This window comes from Carettochelys insculpta, chromosome 1, assembly GCF_033958435.1.
Source record: "Carettochelys insculpta isolate YL-2023 chromosome 1, ASM3395843v1, whole genome shotgun sequence".
In the NCBI taxonomy this organism is placed as follows: domain Eukaryota; kingdom Metazoa; phylum Chordata; order Testudines; family Carettochelyidae; genus Carettochelys; species Carettochelys insculpta.
The window spans coordinates 303,946,460-303,968,065 of record NC_134137.1 but is presented as its reverse complement, the minus strand read 5'-3'; the positions used below and the strand labels follow the sequence as shown (position 1 = coordinate 303,968,065).

At 40.5% G+C, this 21,606-nt stretch overlaps 1 protein-coding gene across 1 annotated transcript in view; it reads left to right on the top strand.

Moving 5' to 3' along the window:
- Nucleotides 1–21,606, top strand: part of OTOGL (otogelin like) — a 153,383-nt gene that overhangs the window by 101,012 nt on the left and 30,765 nt on the right. Inside the window, exons 38-46 of the mRNA XM_075003706.1 lie at nucleotides 3,467–3,490; nucleotides 3,625–3,717; nucleotides 4,765–4,954; nucleotides 11,099–11,313; nucleotides 15,175–15,316; nucleotides 15,667–15,852; nucleotides 18,269–18,481; nucleotides 19,457–19,561; nucleotides 20,953–21,060. Coding sequence (XP_074859807.1) covers nucleotides 3,467–3,490; nucleotides 3,625–3,717; nucleotides 4,765–4,954; nucleotides 11,099–11,313; nucleotides 15,175–15,316; nucleotides 15,667–15,852; nucleotides 18,269–18,481; nucleotides 19,457–19,561; nucleotides 20,953–21,060 — 1,276 coding nt within the window. The remainder of the gene's footprint in view (nucleotides 1–3,466; nucleotides 3,491–3,624; nucleotides 3,718–4,764; nucleotides 4,955–11,098; nucleotides 11,314–15,174; nucleotides 15,317–15,666; nucleotides 15,853–18,268; nucleotides 18,482–19,456; nucleotides 19,562–20,952; nucleotides 21,061–21,606) is intronic.

Below are 21,606 nucleotides of genomic sequence, written 5' to 3'. Positions count from 1 at the left end.
TTAAATTATTTCGAAATCCCTTATTCTGAATTTGGTGCCATCCAAGTGGCACCAAAGTTTGGAATAAGCAGCTGTTCTGAAATTTCTGTTACCCCTCATATGATGAAGGGTATTGGATCCAGAATACCATGCTCGAAAAACCAATGCAATTTTGAGCACAGGGACAAGCTGTGATGTTGCTCTTTTGGGATATATTTGTATCTCAAAATAGGAAAGGCCATGTAGACAGAGCTTGAGTGATGTGCTTAAAACACGATATCCACTGTCGACTGCCCTTCATACTTCTGGAATTGCACAGGTTGGATGCGGGTGTTGGGGGGGACCTTACATCAATGCTAACGTTCTTTGAGTTGACTTGCAGGGTTGGTAGAACTTGATGAAACTTGTGGGTAAATTAAGGTCATTGTGTTAGTGGCTGGTGTGAGAGGGAGAGTTGCAAAATATATGTCTATATTAAAATAAGATTCTCAAGAAAAAATACTCAAGAGCACATTTTGGTAGATATTTACTGCCTAAGGATAAGGACTGCACTCTGTAGTAATGGTCTAGCATCTCAGTCCTGCATTGGGATTGCCCTTGTGGATTCCTGCACATGTGTGGCTGATTTCTTTGGAGTGCACGGGGCAAATGGGCAAAGTCCTGATGGGCTATGTTAGCATTTTTTTTTTTAAGATTGGGGATCCAAAACACTAAATCTTATGATATTACTACAGCAGGGTTTTGCATGCTTAATGTAATTTGATATGCACATTCTGGTTACTCTGTGAACTGTACCATAGGCCCCTTTAGGTCCCTGTAAAATGCAGCCCTCATATGACAAGTCTGGCTCCTTACATGTCACTCTGGCTAGATCCTTGTGGTCCATCCACTGCTAGACTGTCTCTCTTGTTGTCAGTGCTAAGTTTCCCAAGGATATGAATGTGACAGGCTGAGGTTGGTTTGGCACCTAGAAACCCACTCCCAGTGGAAACCCACACCAGTGGAGGCTGCTCAAGACAGGTTGCTGCCAAGGAAAAACTTCAGTGTGCTGCCCCATACCTATTCCCTTAGGAATTCATGACAGGCCCCATGCACCTCCCTTGTCCCAGGTCCTACCACTGCCACCTCTAAACCTTGTGTAGCTGGAGTCAAAGTCTTATGGATAGACCCTAGCCTGGGGCTGCAGAGGCTGCTGACAGACTGAGGGAACATTTTGACACCTGGGTGGGTTGACCTGGGACAGGCCAGGATGTCTTGTGCCTTGGCTCCTGTCAACAGCTGAGACCTGCTTTCTAGGTTTTACCCCCTGACAGCATAGGCGACTGGTGCCTGCAGGAGGATGGAATGCTGGGAGGGCCACCCCCAGGGACAGGGAGGGGTATATGGGGCTCCATATTTAGCAATTAAATTTTTGGAGGTGGCACAGAGAGGCATTGCACCTCCTGACTATTATCACAAGTCACCTATGCCAGTCAGGGCTGCCCTTCCCAATGACCCTTTCCAAAAAGGTTGGCACCAGCTGCCCAGGGCTTCAGAGGAAAAGGAGGCCCAGCCCCTGGATGGTAGCAGATACTTACCCTGGTGCTACTCAGCTCATTCACAACATGGTCTGGGCACCAGCAGGGGGCATCTCCCTGCCAGAAAGGTTCCAGAGATTGGGCAATGTAGACTGCTTGTCACCCAGCCTTGAGGCACTGATCCCCCACTCATGCGTGGGATAGTTGTTTTATTGCCACTGCACAGAAAGTGGAATGCTCTGCATCTGGATTCCTGCTTGCCTAGTCCAGCCCCACACCTGAGTCCTCACACTGGCAGTCTGTTACCCAGTCCCCTGCACTCTGTACATCCTGCCCCAGTAACCTCTGGATTGCATACCTGCGGAGCCCCCCAACAATCCTCACACCCTCTAGTCTTCCTCCCTGAGCCTTTCTGGTGAATTTGTAGATCTTCAGTGACAGGTCCTCTGCCACTGCCCTGGACACAGTGGAGTTGAAGCATGGCCACAGAGTGAATCCAGTGCTGCTGTTGTGGTTGGGGTTTGGGAAGTGTCAGAGTGGCAGGTAAAGGCTGGGCACTGATACGGAGCCAGGAAGGTCACTGTGCTGGTGGCTGCAGCCCCAACAGCATCTGAGGTACCAGCAAGAGCATCTCTGAACCATGGCTGCAACCTGACCTGTGCTAAGAAACTGAGCAGGGGGCAGTAACACTTCCCTGGCATCCCATCTGGGTACCACTTCCTGCTTCTTGTATCTAGGACAGACTCATTCACTATTACTGCTCCCTGGGGATGGTATTGGGGCCCATCTCCAGAAATCTGCTGCTCTCAGAAATCAGTTGCTTTGAACATCTGCCTAATCTGCCTATAGCTAGCACAGCCTCTCGGTTAAAGTGACCTAACAATAATTTCTTCAGAACAAAGGATTATTTGTTTATTAACCCAAAGGTACAAATCATATAGAGGGAAAGGTAAAGTCAGTAAAGGCCTAGGTGCATATTTCCTTTTGCCATAACCTTAATCTTTCTTTGCAGGCTATACTGTGTTTAAGCTAGTCTAGTTACCTACGTCTTTGGTCTGTGAGAAGGAGATGGCCCTTGCTGCAGTTTTGGATTCTTCTTCTGGCCATTTGTACATTACGGCTGTTGCAGTGACACAAGCCACAGAGCTATAGCTGTGCCACTGTGGTGCTGTAGCCTAGAAATGTCTTACATTGACAGAAGGGTATCTTCCAATGATGCAGTCAATCCCTCTTTTTGAGATGCACTGACATAGCCAGACCTATACCAGGTTTCAGACAAACTACCTACAATGTCCAGGAAGTGAAATTTTTCACAGTCTTGAGCGATGTAGTTCAGCTGATTTAATTTTTTCAGTGTGGAGCAGGCCTAACTCTCTGAGTCTCCCTGCCAATCTGTCTGCTGTTGCTGACGCATCCTGGGCAGCCTCTGGCCATACACTCAACCTCCCACATGTTTTCTAGATCTAGGGACCTGTAATGATTAAGTGGTCCCATTGAACTCTCTCCTCTTAGCCTTTGCAAAACAGTTATGTCACCAGGGTTTGGGACAAGGGGTCACCTCTTTACTGCTCTTCACTGTTAAAGTTGGCAATTGTATCTGAGTGTTGGAATGTTCTTTATCTAAGTTGTGGTGTTGTCTATCCTGCTTGGTTCCCCTAGTAGGCCTTTTGACTCTAATGCCATAGCAAATAATGCTGCTTAAATGCATAAATGAAAGCACCATATTAATAAACACATACACACACATATCTTGTAGAACTGGAAGGGACCTTGTGAGGTCATTGAGGCCAGTTCCCTGCACTCACAGCAGGATACTTCCTAGTTATGTTCTTCTATTGAGTGAAAGTTTAGCTAGCATTCAGATTGAAGGAGAAGTAACCTCAGTGTTGAAAATGATAATTTGTCATGGCAGAAAAGGAGAAAGGTCTAATAGCCCTACATTTCTAATCTACTTTTTAAATGTTTTTCAGAGTGCCAATTCAATAAGAAAACTAGTAAGTATTTTGTTAATTACTAAGTATACCACTTATTTTTTTAATTTCTCTTACACGCTAAAATGAATACTATTGTAATATCCCCTCCCCCACCAATCTCAGTAACCCATTTATTTTGGCATTTTTATAACAAGGTTTCACCTGGAGGCACTTCAGGGCTCTGTTTCAAGAAATTAAACGTAACAACACCTACAAGTAAAGTACTCATTAACCGCTTGTCTAGAAAGGTGAGAATAATTGTTAATGTTAAAAATGTGTGTATTTTAATGGTAATCTACACAGTGCTATTCTGTTTTATAATGTGTCAAACCAGTCTTACAGTTTATGAACTGTAGGAACAGGATTAGTTCTGTTGTACATTCTCCATCCCCTCCTTGTTGTACTAAAAGAGGAATAATAGTGTTATTTGGTAATATATGTGTGTAAAATGTGCTGTTGGCCTTCCCAGTTATCCCTCTTTCATTATTATTATTATTATTGTTATTATTATTAATTATAATTAATTATAATAGTCTACTATAGTCTACTATACTCATTCTCCTGTCTTTTCATTCTTGATCTCCCGTGCATTGAGGTCACCTGCCCCTCCACATTGCAAGAGGTGGTATTTGTCATTCTGTTGTTGGCAGTTTCTCAGCATCATTTTAAGAGATGCTATGCTGATGTAAAGTGGATATTGAACTGGCACCCTAAGCAAAGCTATGGGAATCTTTGGTGTTGAAACTCAGAACACAGAAAAAAATGTAAAATTTTAGTTGATGTATAAAACTAACATTTGACCCAGTTTCACAGACTTTTGAGTGAGCACCAGAAGTTTTATTTTTATGATGGAAACTCTAAAAAAACACATTCATAACATGTTCAAAATGGAACTGAATAAGACTTATTCCCAGATTTGCTGATTTCCTGATCTCCAGTCTTATGTGTAATCCATTATATTTCCCTGATAGTCAGTAATAGGTGAGAAGAGAGAACAAATGAAGAAAGCAGGATGAGTTTGTTACTTATTTGGTCAGTTGGGTATGGGAACAAGGACAAATTCCTGTTTTCATGCTTACAAAAGATTCTTCCTTCACCATTTTCTCTTATTGCCTACTCCCTTTGAAATTATAGTAGGTGAAGGTTGACTAGAAATTCAATGATTTGCACACTGACTACCACCGACAAATGTGAGGGAAACAATCTAAAACAATAAAATGGAAATACTGCTTGCTATTTTATTAAATGTGTTTCTGGAATTCTGTTCATTTTAAAATATATTTGGTTCATTTTAGGTAGTAGTGGATTCTGTAATTCAACCTTTACCTTTCTCAAAACATGGACTGTGTATTCAGGATACTGGGGCCATGTACGTCATTAACACACCTGCTGGCATTAGCATTAAGTGGGCTCATGTTACAGGCATTATAGATATACAGTATGGCTTACATTCTAACACATCTACCAAGACAGAAGGACTGTGTGGTGAGATTATCTTCTATATTAATCTTTGTTTGTATTATATTTTGTTTTAATTAAAGTTGCTTTTAGCTTTCTGTCATTTAAACGTTGTCTGGTACGCCACTTTTTAATGCCACTGCCAACCAAAGCCTATTGGTGATGCGCTGTTGTGTTCTGAAAGCCGTTCAGATAAGAAACTCTCATTAAGTTTAATGAAAATTCTACCTAATCTGGACTCACATGATTGGTTCCATAATCTATAACTAAATGTTACTTCTCTTCTAAACACCCATTTAAATAATATCAGGGCAAATAATTATCACTGTCTTTTATGTATTTTCTTCTATTTGAAATGTACCCATCAAAAACTCTGTCTCCATGTAAGATATTAACAAAATCAATCGAGCAGCAATAGAGAAAAATTCTGCACTCAGGAGGAACTGATAAGTAACAGATTGAGATCTAAGCAATTCATCCAATGGGATGCAATTACCAATTCTGTCTATTTGACTAAAGAGTTGGTTCCCTTGTAGACATAGGGTGCAGATCCAGGCCTACTATGGTTTCAGCCTTAATTCACCACTGTTCCTGCTTATAGACAGGTTTTCAGTTCTCAAAAAGAAAAGCTATAGGAAAAAAGACCATAGCAGGGGAAAAAACAATAACCATGATAAACTATGTATGTCATGGTGTTGGTGCCTCATGACGTTCTGAGTGCATCCCTAAATCCACGTCCTTACCAGTCTGTTTGACATAAGATGCACAGCAACAAGTTAATAGGGAAAAGGACAAAAAAAACCCATAACTGATGTGAACTATAAAAGTATTAACTCCAAACAGCAATTCCACAGTATAGCACATTTAATTGAGATATTATTTTTTCAGACTGTAGTGAATGTTGACTTGGCAGCGCACAAACACAATAGTTGTCGGAGAAAAATTTGTTAAAATTGTGATCCTGTGGTTACAGCAAAAATGTTGGAAGTGTGAGGATGCTTTGCTTCCTAAGTTTCATAGGATTGTGAGAATTAACAGCTGCTCGGGTAAAAATAGCAGTAAGAATTTGGAATTGCGTAGCTTTTATTTATTTGTTTGTTTTGCAACTCTCAATTTCTCTTTTGTATTGACAGATCAAAGTTTTAAAAGCTTTCATTTTCTTTGTAGTCAAATTCAAATTGGTAAAGTAATATTATAATCCTAAGTGTAAGGAGGTATTTTAATTGCTGTGTGAATACTGCTCAATATCAGTTACAGTGTAATGTAATGATTAATTTTTGATAAAATTAATGTATTTTATTTGGACTTTAAATTGTTTTCATTATTTTTAAAGGAATTAATTTCAAAATAATAGGCCACACTAATTCCTGTAGATAAAACAGACAGTCTAAGCAAATCAAATACTTAAAGCTCACCTCCAGGGACCAAGAAGACATAATGATGTAGATCCAGGGGAGGAGGAGGGAAGCTCTGGTTTTGGTTGATGCTTTGTCTTTCTTCCAATCCCATGAAAACCTCTTGTAGGAGCTGCGTAAGGAAACAGATCTATGACTTGGGTGGGAGATGGTTGAAGACAGGATAGCCCAGAAATCAGCCGCACTCCACTTTATGATCCTTCCAAGCATCAATTAATTTCAGCTTTGCTTTGTCTGGGTTTACCTCCATGATGTGACCCTTGTTGCCATAGGCAGACAGTGACAGCAGGGAACACCATCTTATAAACTTTACTGCCATGGGGTGAAGGTGGATGTACTGAGTGATCAGGGCCAAGAAGATGTTATAAGGCAGTGGTTCCCAACCCGGGGTCCACTAGGTTTTTAGGAGTGACTGGGAAAAAAATAAAAGATAAATAAAAATGATAATAGAAAATAAGTTTCAAATAAATTGCAAGGTTACAATCAATTATTAATTTTAAATGAAATATCTGCCAATAATGTTATTAACTGCTGTCCAAAAAAGCTAATCTGTAGTATCCTTTTTCATTTAGCGAAATGTATATGGCAGCTAGAAATGGCTTTGATGGAGGTCTGCAATTGGTTTGGGAGGGAGTGATTGGGAGTCTGTGAATTGTCTGGAGGAGTGATAGGAGTCCACACTAATGAAAAGGTTGGGAGTCATTGCTATAAGGAACCATAAAGAACATGTGAAATCTTGGCCTCATTGCAGCTAATGGTAAAACTCTAGTGGGAGTAACTACATAGGGAGCAATTTGGACTGTGTTGATCATCAACCTACATGCATGTTAAATCACATTTTAAATTACTTTGATTTTCTGTTTACATTTTTAGAGTTTTAAAATTAAATCATCCAGTCACAGTAATTGCACCATAATTACAAATTTGTTTCACATCCAAACATATCAGAAATATTGCAAGACAAAAATCATGTCAATCGGGATTGTAATTAGTGTTAAATTCATTAATTAATTAGAAATCCATAATGATTGAAGATGAAATTAAAAAGTGCTCCACAACTGGGAATAAAAGCAAACAAACAAACATTATGTGACATTGATACTAATTATTAATAAAAAGATATAGGAACCTCAGCTACTCATTCCCTAATCAAAAGTATTCAGACTCATTGGCTATAGAAAGTTCTGTTATATATTTGCTGACTCAAACACACAAAGATTTGTATTCTATCATTTTATCATTTTTATAATACACATTTATAATGACATATTTTCAGTCATTTCTAAATACCCATCCTTGTGTATGGAAATTGCATCTTTTGTCACCCCATATAATATCAAATTCATACAAGAGTGGTGAACATTAATCTTAAAGTATGTTAGATGTTTCTGCACAGACAATAGAGTAACACAAATATTTGTTATAAAGAAGGAAACTATTTCACTTTTTTAAAAATATTTTGATGATTTCTAGCATTTAGAAATGTTGAGATAAAGCCAAAAAATGTGCCAGATTATGAGCCCCTTTCTGCCCATGAACAACAAGAAGTCCTGTGGCATCTTATAGACTAACAGGTATTTTGGAGCGTAAGCTTTCATGGGCAACTTCTTGTTGTTTTTGAAGATACAGACTAACTTGGCTACCCCTCTGATTCCTGCTCATGGTAAGTGTCACAGTTCTGGACAACTGCACATTTATTTTCCCTTAGTGGTTCAGCAAGAACACCCATTATCAGGCTTCTGGACTACTTGACTGTTGACGCTCTTGGGTAGAGATACCCTTTGGTCTCCCTTATGATCAGGGTATCTCCAGACTTGAGATATTCCCAGCAAGAGAAGCTGCCTAAGCAAGCTTGCCTATTTTCCATTCAGAAGGTAACAGTGTAATTGCTCAGTTATAAATTAGCACACAGCACTTCCTATTCAAGCCTAATTTAATCTTTCCGTAAAGCACAACAGAAAAACATACTAAAACAATAAAATATTTGAAGTACGTTCTAATAAGATGACCAGAGACTCCCGTCCCCAGCTCTCTTCTACACAGGCTCTGGTAAGTGATTCCTTCAGACCTTGCCAAGGGTGTCAGTTGTGGTGGCAAGTACCTCAGAGCCTCAGCTCAGAACCAGTACACTCATTCGGTGTTTAGTTCACTCTTTATACAGTTCCAGGGTCTTTGGTGGCAATTAGTTTCTCTCTCCAATGGGTAACTTCAAAAGCCTGGATCTGAAGTGAGTCACTCAATCTCAAGTATTTCCTAAGATGTCCTCTTTATATGCATTGTTCCTAAAAGTCCTTTGGAGTTCCTCATATATCCTAGGGATAGGGTGACCATATCTTCCTGTCCCAAATACAGGACAGGGAGATATGGTTGGGGAGGGGTGGCTACTCCTGGCTCCACCAAGCCCTGGGGAGCCAGAAAGGAGGTTGCAGCTGCTGATGCTCCCTGGGAGCCCCAGGAAAGTGTCAACTGCCAGCCCTCCCCAGGAGCCCCAGAGAAGCAGCAGCCCCCAGAGCTCCCTGGGAGCCCTGGGGAAGCATCAGGGATGCGGCAGTTGCCCACGCTCCCCTGCTTCCCCAAGGCTCAGGGAAGTGACTCTTGCCAGCAGCAGGTCAGTGGGGGGATGGCCCAAATACAGGACAATGATTCTCTTTTAAAAATAAGTTGGGATGCCTTTTTGGCATCCCAAATACAGGACCGTCCCACCTAATATGGGATGGATGGTCACGTTGCCTAGAAATTGCATTAATCTAGTCTTTCTGCTAAAAGAAATTCCAAACTATCCTGCACAGATATTTGCATTTTAATACAATTAACTCCAAAAATGTTAAAAGTAATTCAGTAGGGTTTGGTCAGGATATTGCTGTCTGTCACAGTGAACTATTATTTGCATAGCACTACTATTTAAATTAATAATAGAACTTGTGGAAATTGGTGCTGCTCAGTCTGGCACAAAATGAGTGACAAAAAACAGCAGTCATGTATCACTTTAAAAACTAACAAAATGCTTTATTAGTTGATGAGCTGTCCTGGTACAGACCAACTTTTTCAGATCTATAGAATTTTCAGTCCAGATCCAGATGTATAGTACAGAGATCTAATAAAAACTGACAAATCAAATACATTGAGCTGAAGGAAGGGGGTGAGAGGTGGGGGATGTTAAGTATCTTGCCTGACATAATTACGAACATCAAGGAAGTGAAGCAGTCATTATAATGCATGTGATAATTGCTGTCCTTGTTCATACCAAGTGTTAATGTGTTGAATTTGAGTATGCACCCCAGTTCAGAAATCACCCTATATAACCTGCTTTTAAAATCACTTTGTTGTAGGACACATATTCTCAGGTCTGTAACAGAATGGCCTACTCAGTTGAAATGCTCACTGACAGGCTTATGTGTATTGAGATTCCTAATGACTGCTCTGTGTCCATTCATTCTTTGGTGAAATGTTTGCCTGGTTTGTTAGATGTACATTGTAGAGGGGCAATGATGGCACATAATAGCATATATGATATTGGTCGAGGTAGATGAGAATGAGCTCTGATCTTATAATTAACATGGTTAGGTCCAGTGTCTCTGTCAGTAGGATCAGAGCAGATGCGATTGTATCTAAGGGCTTGACTATAAATGATGGATCATGTGGTGTGTGCTGGATGGAAGCTGGAGGCATGTAGGTAAGTGTATTAGTCAGTGGGTTTCCGGTAGAGAGTGGCGTCAGTGTGGCCATCAGTGATTTGTACTGTGGTGACCAGGAAATATATCTCTTGTGTGGAATAGGCAAGGCTGAGATTGATGGTAGGATGCAGGTTGTTAAAAATCTCTGTGGAATTCTTTCGGAGTCTCTTTACTTTGGGTCCAAATGATAAAGATGTCATCCATATAGCTTAACTAAAGGAGAGGTAATAGGGGATGAGAGCTGAAGAACTGTTGTTCTAAGTCAGCCATAAAAAATGTTAACATACTGTGGGCCATGAGGGTGACCATAGCAATACCACTAATTTGGAAAAATATGTTGTCCCCAAATTGGAAATAATTGTGTGTGAGAACAAAGTTACATAGGTCAGATACCAGATTTGCCGTTGTAACTTCAGGGATGGTATTCCTGATTGCCTGTAGTCCATCTTCATGTGGAATATCGGTGTAGAGAGCCTCTACATCCATGGTGGCAAAAACAGTATTGTCAGGAAGGGTTCCAACGTTTTGTAATTTCCTCAGGAAGTCAGTGGTATATGGGAGTTAACTAAGCATGCTGGTGGCACAGGATTTGAGGAGGGGGTCTACAGAGGTGGTTAGTCTGATAGTAAGAGTGCCAATACCTGAAATGATAGAGTGCACTGGGTTTCAAGATTTATGGATTTAGGAAAGAAATAGAATAATTCAGATCACGCTCAGAGGAAAGAGGTCTGATCCCACCTTAGAATTCCAAAGGAAACTACACCATCTATTTAAGGAACTCCCTGCCTCTACTTGGGATCAAATTTATTCAGACACACCAATTAAATTAATTAAATTAAATTAAATTAAACTCAATGCTGTATCTTTCTAGCTAAAACATTGTTGATGTGACAATATACCCAATAAAAATTTAAAACATATATAGGAAATTCTAATTTTTACAAATGTTGAGTCTATTGCAAATAAAATTATTTATAAATAAATTTAAACCACTGTTAATATTACCATATCATTTGTACTTTTCTTTAATTGGAGAACAAATGTGCTGTAGTTAGTCACTAAATCTGATGCATTATTTTAAGGGGTGTGCAATGGAGACCCAGTTGATGACCTCAAGATGCAAAACAGGACAATAATTACCAATATGGAAGAAATTGAAGCATTTATTAAGAGCTGGGAAATTGAGAAATCAGTTGATGTAACAACCAGGAGGCCTGTAAGAAATTGTACTGAAGATAACTGTACTTACTGCATGGAGCTGTTAAACAGAAGTGTTTTTGTCCCATGTCACAAAAAAGTAAGTATAAAGAAATAGTCAGTTCCACATCTCAATTAATTAAATTTATCATAAAAATATGATGCACAGTATTTCTTTATATGTCCCTTACTACCAGTGTTTGGAGATGGGATAGACCGAATTAATTCCTCCTCCATGTTGCTTATGGGCAATCTCAGATGGTCTCCCTCCCTGCAGATCAATTCAGGGCTTGTCTTCACTGCATTGGTAGCTTGAACTATACCTCAGGTTTTGCTCCTAATCCAGCTCCTGTCCATGCACACACATCTCTAGCTTGAGCTGAGTGGTGGCACATTAAGCTCGAACTAGGCAGCCTGGGAGGCTGGGGTACATGGTTAATGTGTTGAAGCCAACTACTGCTGAACATTTGCCTAGTATCTCAGTGGGGCTATAGCCTTTTGAATTACAGCTCATCACTACTTGCATAGCATCAACACGGTCACTTTCTCTGGAACTTGTCTAGCTCGAGTGGAGTACCTTGCATGTACCACATTGAGCTAACAATACAGTGAAGTCAAGCTGTGAATGTGTAGGCCACCATATTAGTATGTCATTCTTAGAAGTACCCCTCCACACTTGAACATATAAATGGCGGAGATATACCACAATGTCAGCCTACCACTGAAATATAGTTCAGAAAGTGTGATGTTTAATACATGACCAAGAAACATTTTGCTTGGAGTGAAAGCCTAATGGTTCTATTAAATGTAATAGCATCTTGTTCAAACTAACAGAAGTATTTCAGTCACATAGACAGCCTAGTCAGTCATATACTTGTTACAGTGTTTATTTTCAGTAATTCCAATGATGACAGTAGTTCAGTACATCAACCCCTACTAGAGGTAGATGGTGTAATGCAGGCAGTGTAGGTCTGGTTTGCAGGGGAAGAAAAATGTGAAAATAAGAGAATGACCATACAACTTTGTTCACTACCAAGGGTTTGCTTAGATTGTGCAGCAGTGGGTGTACATTGTAGAGCAGGCTAAAGTGCTACTCTCTGCTCCATGTGAAGGTGACTGGTAACCTGCTGATGGTAGGCATGGCAGATGGCACAATTTAAAGGTTCTGGTGGCATGCCACAGGATTCAGGGCAGGCATTCAATGACAAAGGAGTTTTGGTTCTAGAGCTACTTTTGTCTTCATATTTTATAATAGTAACAGAGAGGTAGCCATATTAGTCTGTACTCCAACAAAACAGCAGACAGGTAGCGCTTTAAAGACTAGCAAAATGATTTATTGAGTGATGAGCTTTCATGGGTCTGTGGGTCTATCCCACAAAAGCTCATCACCGAATAGATCATTTTGTTAGTCTTTAAAGTACTACACATCTGCTGTTATGTTTTATAATACTTTGTTGTAGCAGACAGAAACTCTTCTAAAAGACAGCTACACAGGAAGAAGCTCTGGATTTCACTGGTGCAATCTGTCAATTTAAGGGACAAATATATTTTCAAACCAATAATTTGATATGATATTTTTTGGTTCTTGTGATAATAGCAACACCCAGTAATTGTTTATAATCAGTTCTGGTTTAAACATATAATTTTTTTCCTTCTCCGTTTGAATCTTTATTCTCTTCTGTCTTAGCCATTACAAATACTATTAATCTCATGCTAACTATCCTGGTGGCACTGATAACTCTTCTGGACAAATTGGAGAAAGTCCAAAGAAGAGCAACAAAAATGATTAGAGGTCTAGAAAACATGATCTATGAGGAAAAGTTAAAAATAATGGGTTTGTTTGATCTGGAGAAGACTAAGAGAGGACATAACTACATAAAAGGTAGTTACAAGGAGGAAGATAAAAAATTGTTGTTCTTAACCTCTGAAGAAAGGACAAGAAGCAATGGGCTTAAATTGCAGGCAGGGCATGTCATCAACCCCACCTCCTGCTTTATGAAAACTGGCTTATGAATATGCACAACTCAAAGATGCTTTAGACAAAATGCATCACATAACATATTCTTAAAGTTACAATCTGCTGAATGTGTATATTCTATTTCCGTGCATGTATCACTCTTGCATATGAATTTAAATATATGAAGGGTGGGTCTGTTTGTAATTCTAAATGTGCTAATATGGGCCATAACTGATACTCTGAAATATAATGGCTAAGTACTCAAAGTAACAATCTTTAAATTGTTTAGTTTTTCCTGTAAGCCCAAACTAGATCCTAGAAAGACATGTGACTCTGTCACCTGGTACTAGAATCTATCCTGAATCTGGTATTTTTCTATTGGGATGGGGAGATTGAAGTTTAAGAACTTGAATTTGGATTGAAGTCTCATAACTGGCCCACTTTCATTATTAAAATTATTAAGTTTAATGGTGTGACTTTCCAGTTCTTATTATTTATTATAATATAGTCTGATATGCAGGCCCCAATCCAGCAAATTCTTAAGCAGATGTTCAGTCATAAGAATGTGAGTTTCCCAATGAAATTGATAGAACCGGTCAAGTGCTTGGATTTAAGCACATGTAAGTACTCTGATGGATTAGTGCCATGAGAAAAATTAAATAAAATATTGACACAGCTTCAGGGGAAATGCATTTGAATTCCTCCTGGTCCTTTCTGCCTCCCTGCGCCCCCTAGTCATCTCCCTGGTGCCCGGGGCCCTGCTGTCTCCTCTCCACCATTTTTCCAAGTATGCTACTACATCCTCACAAATGCACCCCAGCCTGGCTCCACCACTGTGCTACAGTAACTGCAGCTGCTACCAGCCAGTTCTCAAATTGCTGTTCCAGGATCCACCTAGAGAAGAAATGCCTTCCTCAGCTGTGCTTGGAGAAAACTGCAGAGGAAGGGAGATGCCGGAGGGGACAAGTGACTCTGCTTTCCCCCTCCTTCCAATGTATCACTTATTTCCCATGTAGACCCCGTGAAACCAGAATATGTCAATTCACACTGTTAGAGCCCATAAGCAGGGTCTATACTTTAGAGCACTCTATAACTCAGTTCCCTCTGTTGTACATTGGTGGACTATGTAGGCATGCCTCAAGACTTCTTTTACATCTGGTAGTTTCTCAATGTGAGAACAAAAGTCCAAGTTCTAGTTCTTGATTTTATTTGTTTCTAATCCAACCTCTCCTCCTCTGTGGTTTGTTCAGCCCTGTTCTGTACCTCTCTGTAAGTCCCTATCCTTCAAGCTCCAGAGATCTTTCTTGTCTTTGCCCCGCTCCTATCTGAAGGAAGAAAATGGAGCTAACTTTGATCGAGGTGAGGAGAAAAAAAATGAGTGAATGTCATCTGAAAAAACCTGACAGGGGCAAGAGAGGAAGAGATGGGAAGCAATTTGACAGCAGGAGGGAAAATGGGAGTGGTTTTTGCTTTATCCATTTTAATGTCTTCAGCTTCTAGTAGTTCAGAGGTAGATTGTGTAGTCAAAATAGATGACAAAAGCATTGGGTTCTACACACAGCTCATTGCAGAGCTGGAATGGGTGCTGGTACAGATTTAGATACCTTGAACCTGCATGCTCCATTTGTGAGTGGCATCAAAGTTTGACATTGCATCAAATCCATGAGCGCTTGGCTCAGCCAGAATGAAGTTTATTCTCTCATGTTAACATGAATGTGGCAGAGCCAGAGATGATGCAATATACTGTGTGCTTCATAAAGTTAAACAAAATTCAAAGAGTGAAGAAGGGTAGGCAACAAAATTGCCTAGTAGTGAGTATACAAAATTGGGCTAGGTGTATAATCATAGAAATAGTGATCATGAACAGAAAGGGTATTAACTTCCTGTCAGTAAGGGGTCACTAATGATTCTTGTCCCCTGCAGTGGTAGCATTTCTTGTAATTAACAAGCAACTTTTACTAAAACAGCTGTTCTCATTAAATCTAAATTAAAATATAATTCTAGGTTTCGCCACAGGACTTTTGTGAAAAGATGTGGATCAACAATACCTACTTCTGGAATTATGAATGTGATGCACTTTCTGCATATGTGGCTTTGTGCAACAAACATAATATTTGCATTAAGTGGAGGACTCCAGATTACTGTTGTAAGTAAATACCGCTATTCTAGCTCCAAACATAATTTTCTATCAATGCAACATTTCTTCATCCTGTATACTAGCCAGATTTTTTTTAACATATTAGAAGATTTGCCACAGCACTGTGAAGTTATGGCAAAATTTCTTAAAATACTAAATATGCTAAATACATTGTAATTTAATTCTAATCTTGACCGAATTAGTCGTGTGCATTCCTAAAACATAATTTTGTAATTTACGTTGCTCAAATGTAAAAGACATGTTGTTATTTAATGAAAATGTTGCTCTTACTGCATTTTTTTCCTTTGAAAAGAAGAAAATGCAAGCAACACTTTGTTTCCTCTGTGTGTGACTTGTAGCTCTGAGTTGTCCTGATGGCAAGGAATACCAGCCTTGTGTGCAGCCCTGTGCAGCCAAAACATGCCTAAATAAATGGTTCTATGAAGAATCCCCTTGCTCCTATTTGAGGGAAGACTGTGTGTGTAAAAATGGAACCATTCTCCATAGAACAGACTCTGACCTCTGCATACCTGAAGAAAAATGTGGTAAGGAAAGCTGAGCAGAGTGACTGAGTAGGTATTTTAATGTTTTTACTGGTGATTTATATTGAGACCTATTTGCCGAGTCACCAGAGAATATGAATCTGTTCCAGGTTCAGGTACAGAGCTTGTCTTTTTAGCACTAGCTGTAGAGATTCATGCTTTCAGCTGTGGCGGTCCTTGCTTCAATTCCTGGTGTTTGTCAAAGGGCCATTACACTAGGACAGGGGTCAGCAAACATTCCAAAGCAGAGTGCCAAAACTGGACCTTTTGACCTCTATGTGCGGTCTGAGTGCCGGTGATACTTTTAAAAGTCATTAATAATCCTACTTACAACAGCTCAATTAATAAATAAATGAAGATGGAGAATGTACCATTTAGGTGGTGGTTGGTAGCATTAGCTGGCCTTTTGATAATCCACAGGCTTTGAGCCACAGGCTCACAGGCTTTGAGCATGCTCCTGGCTGTATGGGGGAGGAAGGTAGGGCTGAGCTCCCACCTTGTGTGCTGATGAAAATCGGCTTGTGTGCCACTCTTGGCACCTGTGTGGGGAATTGCTGACCCCTGCTCAAGGAAGTTTTTTGGTGTTTGTACAGCTTTCCCCCCTCTGTCAGAGCACTTGGAGGGAACACAAATAATCATTCCTGGCCTCTGCACTGAGTAGTTTTGTGCACTCTTTGTTCAAGAACTGTGTAATTTGGGTTTGCTTTTGAATCAGCAGCTATTCCTGCAGCTTAACGTGGGGAGCCTCAGTTTCTGGTCACTCACGGCTCCTTAGTTTGGCTAGATAATTGAAGCTCCAGGGTACCCCACCAAGCAGACTGCTCCAGAGCCAAAGAATTTAAAAATATTTGTCTTTTCTTCTGACTATAGAATCATAGAATCATAGGGCTGGAAGCAACCTCATGAGGTCATCAAGTCCAGCCCCCTGCTTCAGTCAGGATCAACCTCAACTAAGTGATCCCAGCCAGGAACTTGTCTAGCTGGGACTTAAAAACCTCTGGGATGGAGAATCCACCGCCACTCTAGACAGCTCATTCTAGTCCTTCACCACCCTCCTGGTGAAGTAGTTTTTCCTAATACCCAAATATAAGCAAAACTAAACTTAAAAATGATGGAATCCTCCATGACAGCTCTAGTTATAATCCTGTATTAACATTCAGACTAATTATCACTGAGTTATCATGTAAAATTAGTATAATTTAGTTCCAAGTGTTACCTGGGAAGTTCTGAAGCTAAAACAGTGGTAATTTAGCTTGTTATTTTTAGGCAATGTTAGGAACAAATCAGTGGGCTCCGTTGTCTGATAAGTGATTGGTACAAACAAGAGTACTTTCATCTGAAGCAATTCTTTACTGATTCTCAAGCACACATATATATGCCATTTCAGCAGGTTTAAAGCATCCCAGATTATAGTGACCCAACGTTTGAGATGGTTTCCAGTGATGAATAGCCAGGCCTTCTGGGGCTCTCCCTCTGTCCAGCTGCTGGGGATATGTCAGCCTTGTACTTGAGGACAACCTTCCTTGAACTGTTCCAAAGTGTATATTTTTACTTAATTTTTATAGCTGATTTAAATAACATGCATAAGTTATAAGTTACTCCTAGTAAGGCCCCATAGTAGCCCCCTAGTGGGTCACCATTTTTTTGGGCTTTAGCAAATTGCTCATTTTTATTAGCAATGTTTTTATTATAGTTATAAAAACAATAAACTTACTTGTTAAGGGCACTTGAAATCAAGATTGGCTGTTAATGTATTCCCCTCCATTTTCCTAGTCTCTTAACTTTCTGTTGTACCTTTTCATTCTAATTAGCAAAATTGCAGTCATGCAGCTATTTGGCCTTGCTTCTTAACAATTATTTTTAATGATAGGGTATTTCATTTTCAGCTACTAGTGACTGGAAATACAAACTGCTTGCATTTATGTCAAATTTAATTCTCCCACAAATTTAATTCTCTCCAGTGTATAAAGGGAATGACTGTGTCTATTTGGATCAAATGGTTTAAATTCCAGTCGCAGGTAGGAAGCTTAGGCTGAAGTGTATCTTGCGATATTGTTTCTGAGTTACAAATAGATTCAACGAAGGAAGTAAGTTTGGACACATACTTGGGGTTTGTGGTTCTGCGAGCATGAGGTAGAAAAATTCAGGGCATTCAAATCCAGGGCTTCATCCACACGACTCTGGAAGATTGACCTGGAAGATCATCTTTTGATAGATGTGGCCCTTGAGTTTTTGTTAATGGAATAGATCGATTAAATTAGGAATTTTCAAGGTATTGAACTCAATCAAGTTTTAGAAAACCATATTGTGCATTTTTTTTGTACATGAGACTTTCCAGCTGACACATCATCCTTGTACTAGTCTGAAATACACTTGTGCTAAATACAGATCTGAAGGATGTAATATTTTTCTTCCCTAGCATGTACAGATAATGAAGGACAGCCCCGTTCTGCTGGAGAGGTTTGGAATGGGTCCATTAAAGGGTGTTGTATGTATAACTGTTTGGAGAATGGAAGTGTTATTCCTATAGAACCTGAATGCAGTGAGGACCCACTACCAGTTTGTGAGCGGGAAGGTGAAGTTATCATTAATGTAATTGAAGAGAGGGCTTGCTGTCCAAAGAAAGTTTGTGGTATGTATGCATCCAAATATATTTTCTGCACCAAGAGTGTTTAAACGTTTATTGACAGGGACTGATTTATAGGCAGGATTCAGGGGGTAAAAATTTCAAAAGCACCTAGTTGACTTTCAAGTGAAATCTCTGTTTCAAAAGTGACTTAGGGTTTGCCTGCACTGCAACTAAACATCAGTGGCTTACCTGCACCATCTAGCTTGAGGTCATGGGGCTCAAGTCAATAGATGTAAAATTGTGGAGTAGACATTTGTACCTTGTCCCCTTGTATCAGAGGGTTAGCTGTGTTAATCTATATCCATAAAAACAATGAGAAGTCCTGTGGCACCTGACAGACTAACAGATATTTATCATAGAAAGGCCAATATCATATTTATCCAAGTCACTCTGTGAATTATCTAGGTAGCATGAGTGTCCATGTTGCTTCCAATTCTTCTGCAGCCATTATGCTGTCTTTCTTGTGGCATTGCTCTGTAGGAGATGACATCCTTTCAGCTGCTAAACCAGGGCTGATCAGTCTGAAAGCTGCAGTGCTGGCCAGTAGAAATGAGTCTTCCTCTTTGAAGCAGTCTCTGACTTCACCTGCCTCCCCTCCCAGCCATAAAGCAGAGCTATCCTTCTCTGGCAAAACCATACAACCTCTCCCCTGCTTAATTGGTATTGGCAGTCATTGATTGGCATGCTACTGTTTTCCCAGGAAGCAGCTTAGTGTCAGTTGATGGTCAGATGTCTTCTGTCTGTCCATGTTTCTTACCAAAAGAAGCATGCTTCCAGTCTCTTACATGTTAATTATAAGATGCTTGCTTTAATGTTTTGATGAAATATTTTTGTGGAAATAGAGACCAATGGGATAACCGAACTGCTATCTTCACAGCTAGACAGCTACCTGTAACCAATTGCCAGTTATCAACCAATCTAATATCTAGTCACAGTCATACACATCTGAATATTTTCATATGCCATATTTCTTTTCAGAATGTAACATGACTTTGTGTGAAGTTATAATTCCAACATGCAAAAATGGTGAAAAATTGATGGTAGGCTATAGCGCACTTTCCTGCTGTCCACAATACCAGTGTGGTAAGTGAGATACAGAGACAATATTAAAAGCACATTTTCCATCCTTATGTTATCTGTGGCAATTGTGACAGACAATGATTCTGCCTAAATAAGTTAAGAGAAATGTTTCTCCTGTCTTCCTCATGTTGTCTCTGCACCATTCTTTAGGGTTTAAACTATTTTTTGTATTTGTACTTTCTGTCAGTTTTGATTCTCACTTTAGTTTTGTTTAGATAAGAGAAGCAAAAATGTAAATAAAGAATACAAAATTACTTCCTCTATTTTAGGACTACAGTCATACCCCGAGATACACCCATTCAGGTTATGAGAATTCAAGTTTACAAGAAGTTTGATTTAAAACCCCTACCTCATCTGATGAGGCATTTCCTCTAACTTACAAGGACCGATTTCAATTTCATGTGTCTCAGTGGGATGCGATGCCCTGCAGCAGGAGAAAGGCTGTGGCTCCAGGCAACAGCTGCCCGCAGCTGCATCCCGCCCGGCGCATCTCTCCGCAGCACCCGGTGGCGGTTTCTTGGAGACTCTGGCCCAGCCTTTACCTGAGGCTGGTCTGGGTCTCTGCCTCAGCTCTGCAGCAGCGGTGCACCCTGGCCCAGCCAGCGGCCGCGGGCTCCCAGGTGCTCCCACGAGACGTGGTTGCTGGGCGTGCAGCCCATCCCGGCCCCACCCCTGCCGGTCGCTCCCGGGGTGGCTAGGGGGCCTCAGCTGCCCACCATGTGCAGCTGTGCCTCAGGTGCTGCTTGCCGCCTGTGGCGTTCCTTTGCATTTAGTGCCTTGGCCGCTGCTGGTGGGACCTCTCCGCCACGCAGCCCAAAATGAGCAAGGCATCACCCCTTGCCAACTGGGGGCCTCGTGTGCCTGCCTAGCTCCCTGCATGGCTGGCCCCTGACACTGCCACCTCCCCACTTAACATAAGCCGTGCTCAGGCCGGGCTGCCTCCCTGTGCCTCCCCATGCCCAGCTCTGCCCTGCCCACCCCCTTGCACCGGCCCTGCTTCTGCAGCTGCGGGCAGCTACTCGGCTTTGTGCCCCCCTCCCAGGCGCTTTTTGATTTCAGTTCCCCTGTCTCTGCAGGTAAACAGACATATAGTAGAGTAATTAATGAAGGGAAAATGCCTTGTTAGGTTGTGTTATAATAACAAATGTTAACTGTTGAAATAATTGTGTTCATTTTAAGGGGATTTGGTGTTGTTTTAGCATAAATGGGTGTAAATTATGGGGCTCAGGAACGCATAACATTTTTTCCCATTGAAATTAATGGTAATTACATTTTCAACTTGCAAGAATTTGACCTAAGAGGAGTTTTTCAGAAACGAATTACCTTCGTAAGGCAGGGGAAGACTGTACTCATGTGACTTGCTGTTTGAGATGTTGACTTTGTCTTTTATGTAGAATGTGATCCTTTAGCATGTCCCATTGCTCCCCGTCCGGAGTGCAGGGAGGACCAATTTATTGTTGAAGCAAAACAGGAAGATCCTTGTTGTTTCTCCTATCTCTGTGGTAAAAAGCCTTTTCTATATTACCTTTCTTGTGGGTAGATGTGATATTATGGGACTATAGTTCTCAATCTTTTTTTTCATTTGAGAACCCCTAGAAAATCTTAAATGGAGGTACAGACGCCTTTGGAAGTCTGTATAGTTTTCAGTAAAGGGTACGTGGATCACAGGTTGAGAACCACTCTTGTATGGTATCTATAAATAAGACAAGACAGGTCCCCAGCTGCATACTTTAAAACATTGCTTGAGAGTCCTGTGACTGAGTTGGCCTGGGCAGACTGTTAACAGCTATCAGTGTGCACCTGCATGAATGGTATTACAATTTGGTGCCTTTATTCCTAGATTAGTTTTTAAATGTTACTGCTGAATTGCACACTAAAAAATGACACCATTTCACACACAAGTAAAAAAATTGCTGTTGTCTGAAAATATTTGGACACATTTCATGTAAAGAACTGGGTGAGCTTTTCCTTTAGTGTGCAGCTTCATAGTTTATAGCCCAACTGAAGTCATTTTTTCAGTCCATGTAGCAACACTCTCTGAGCATAAA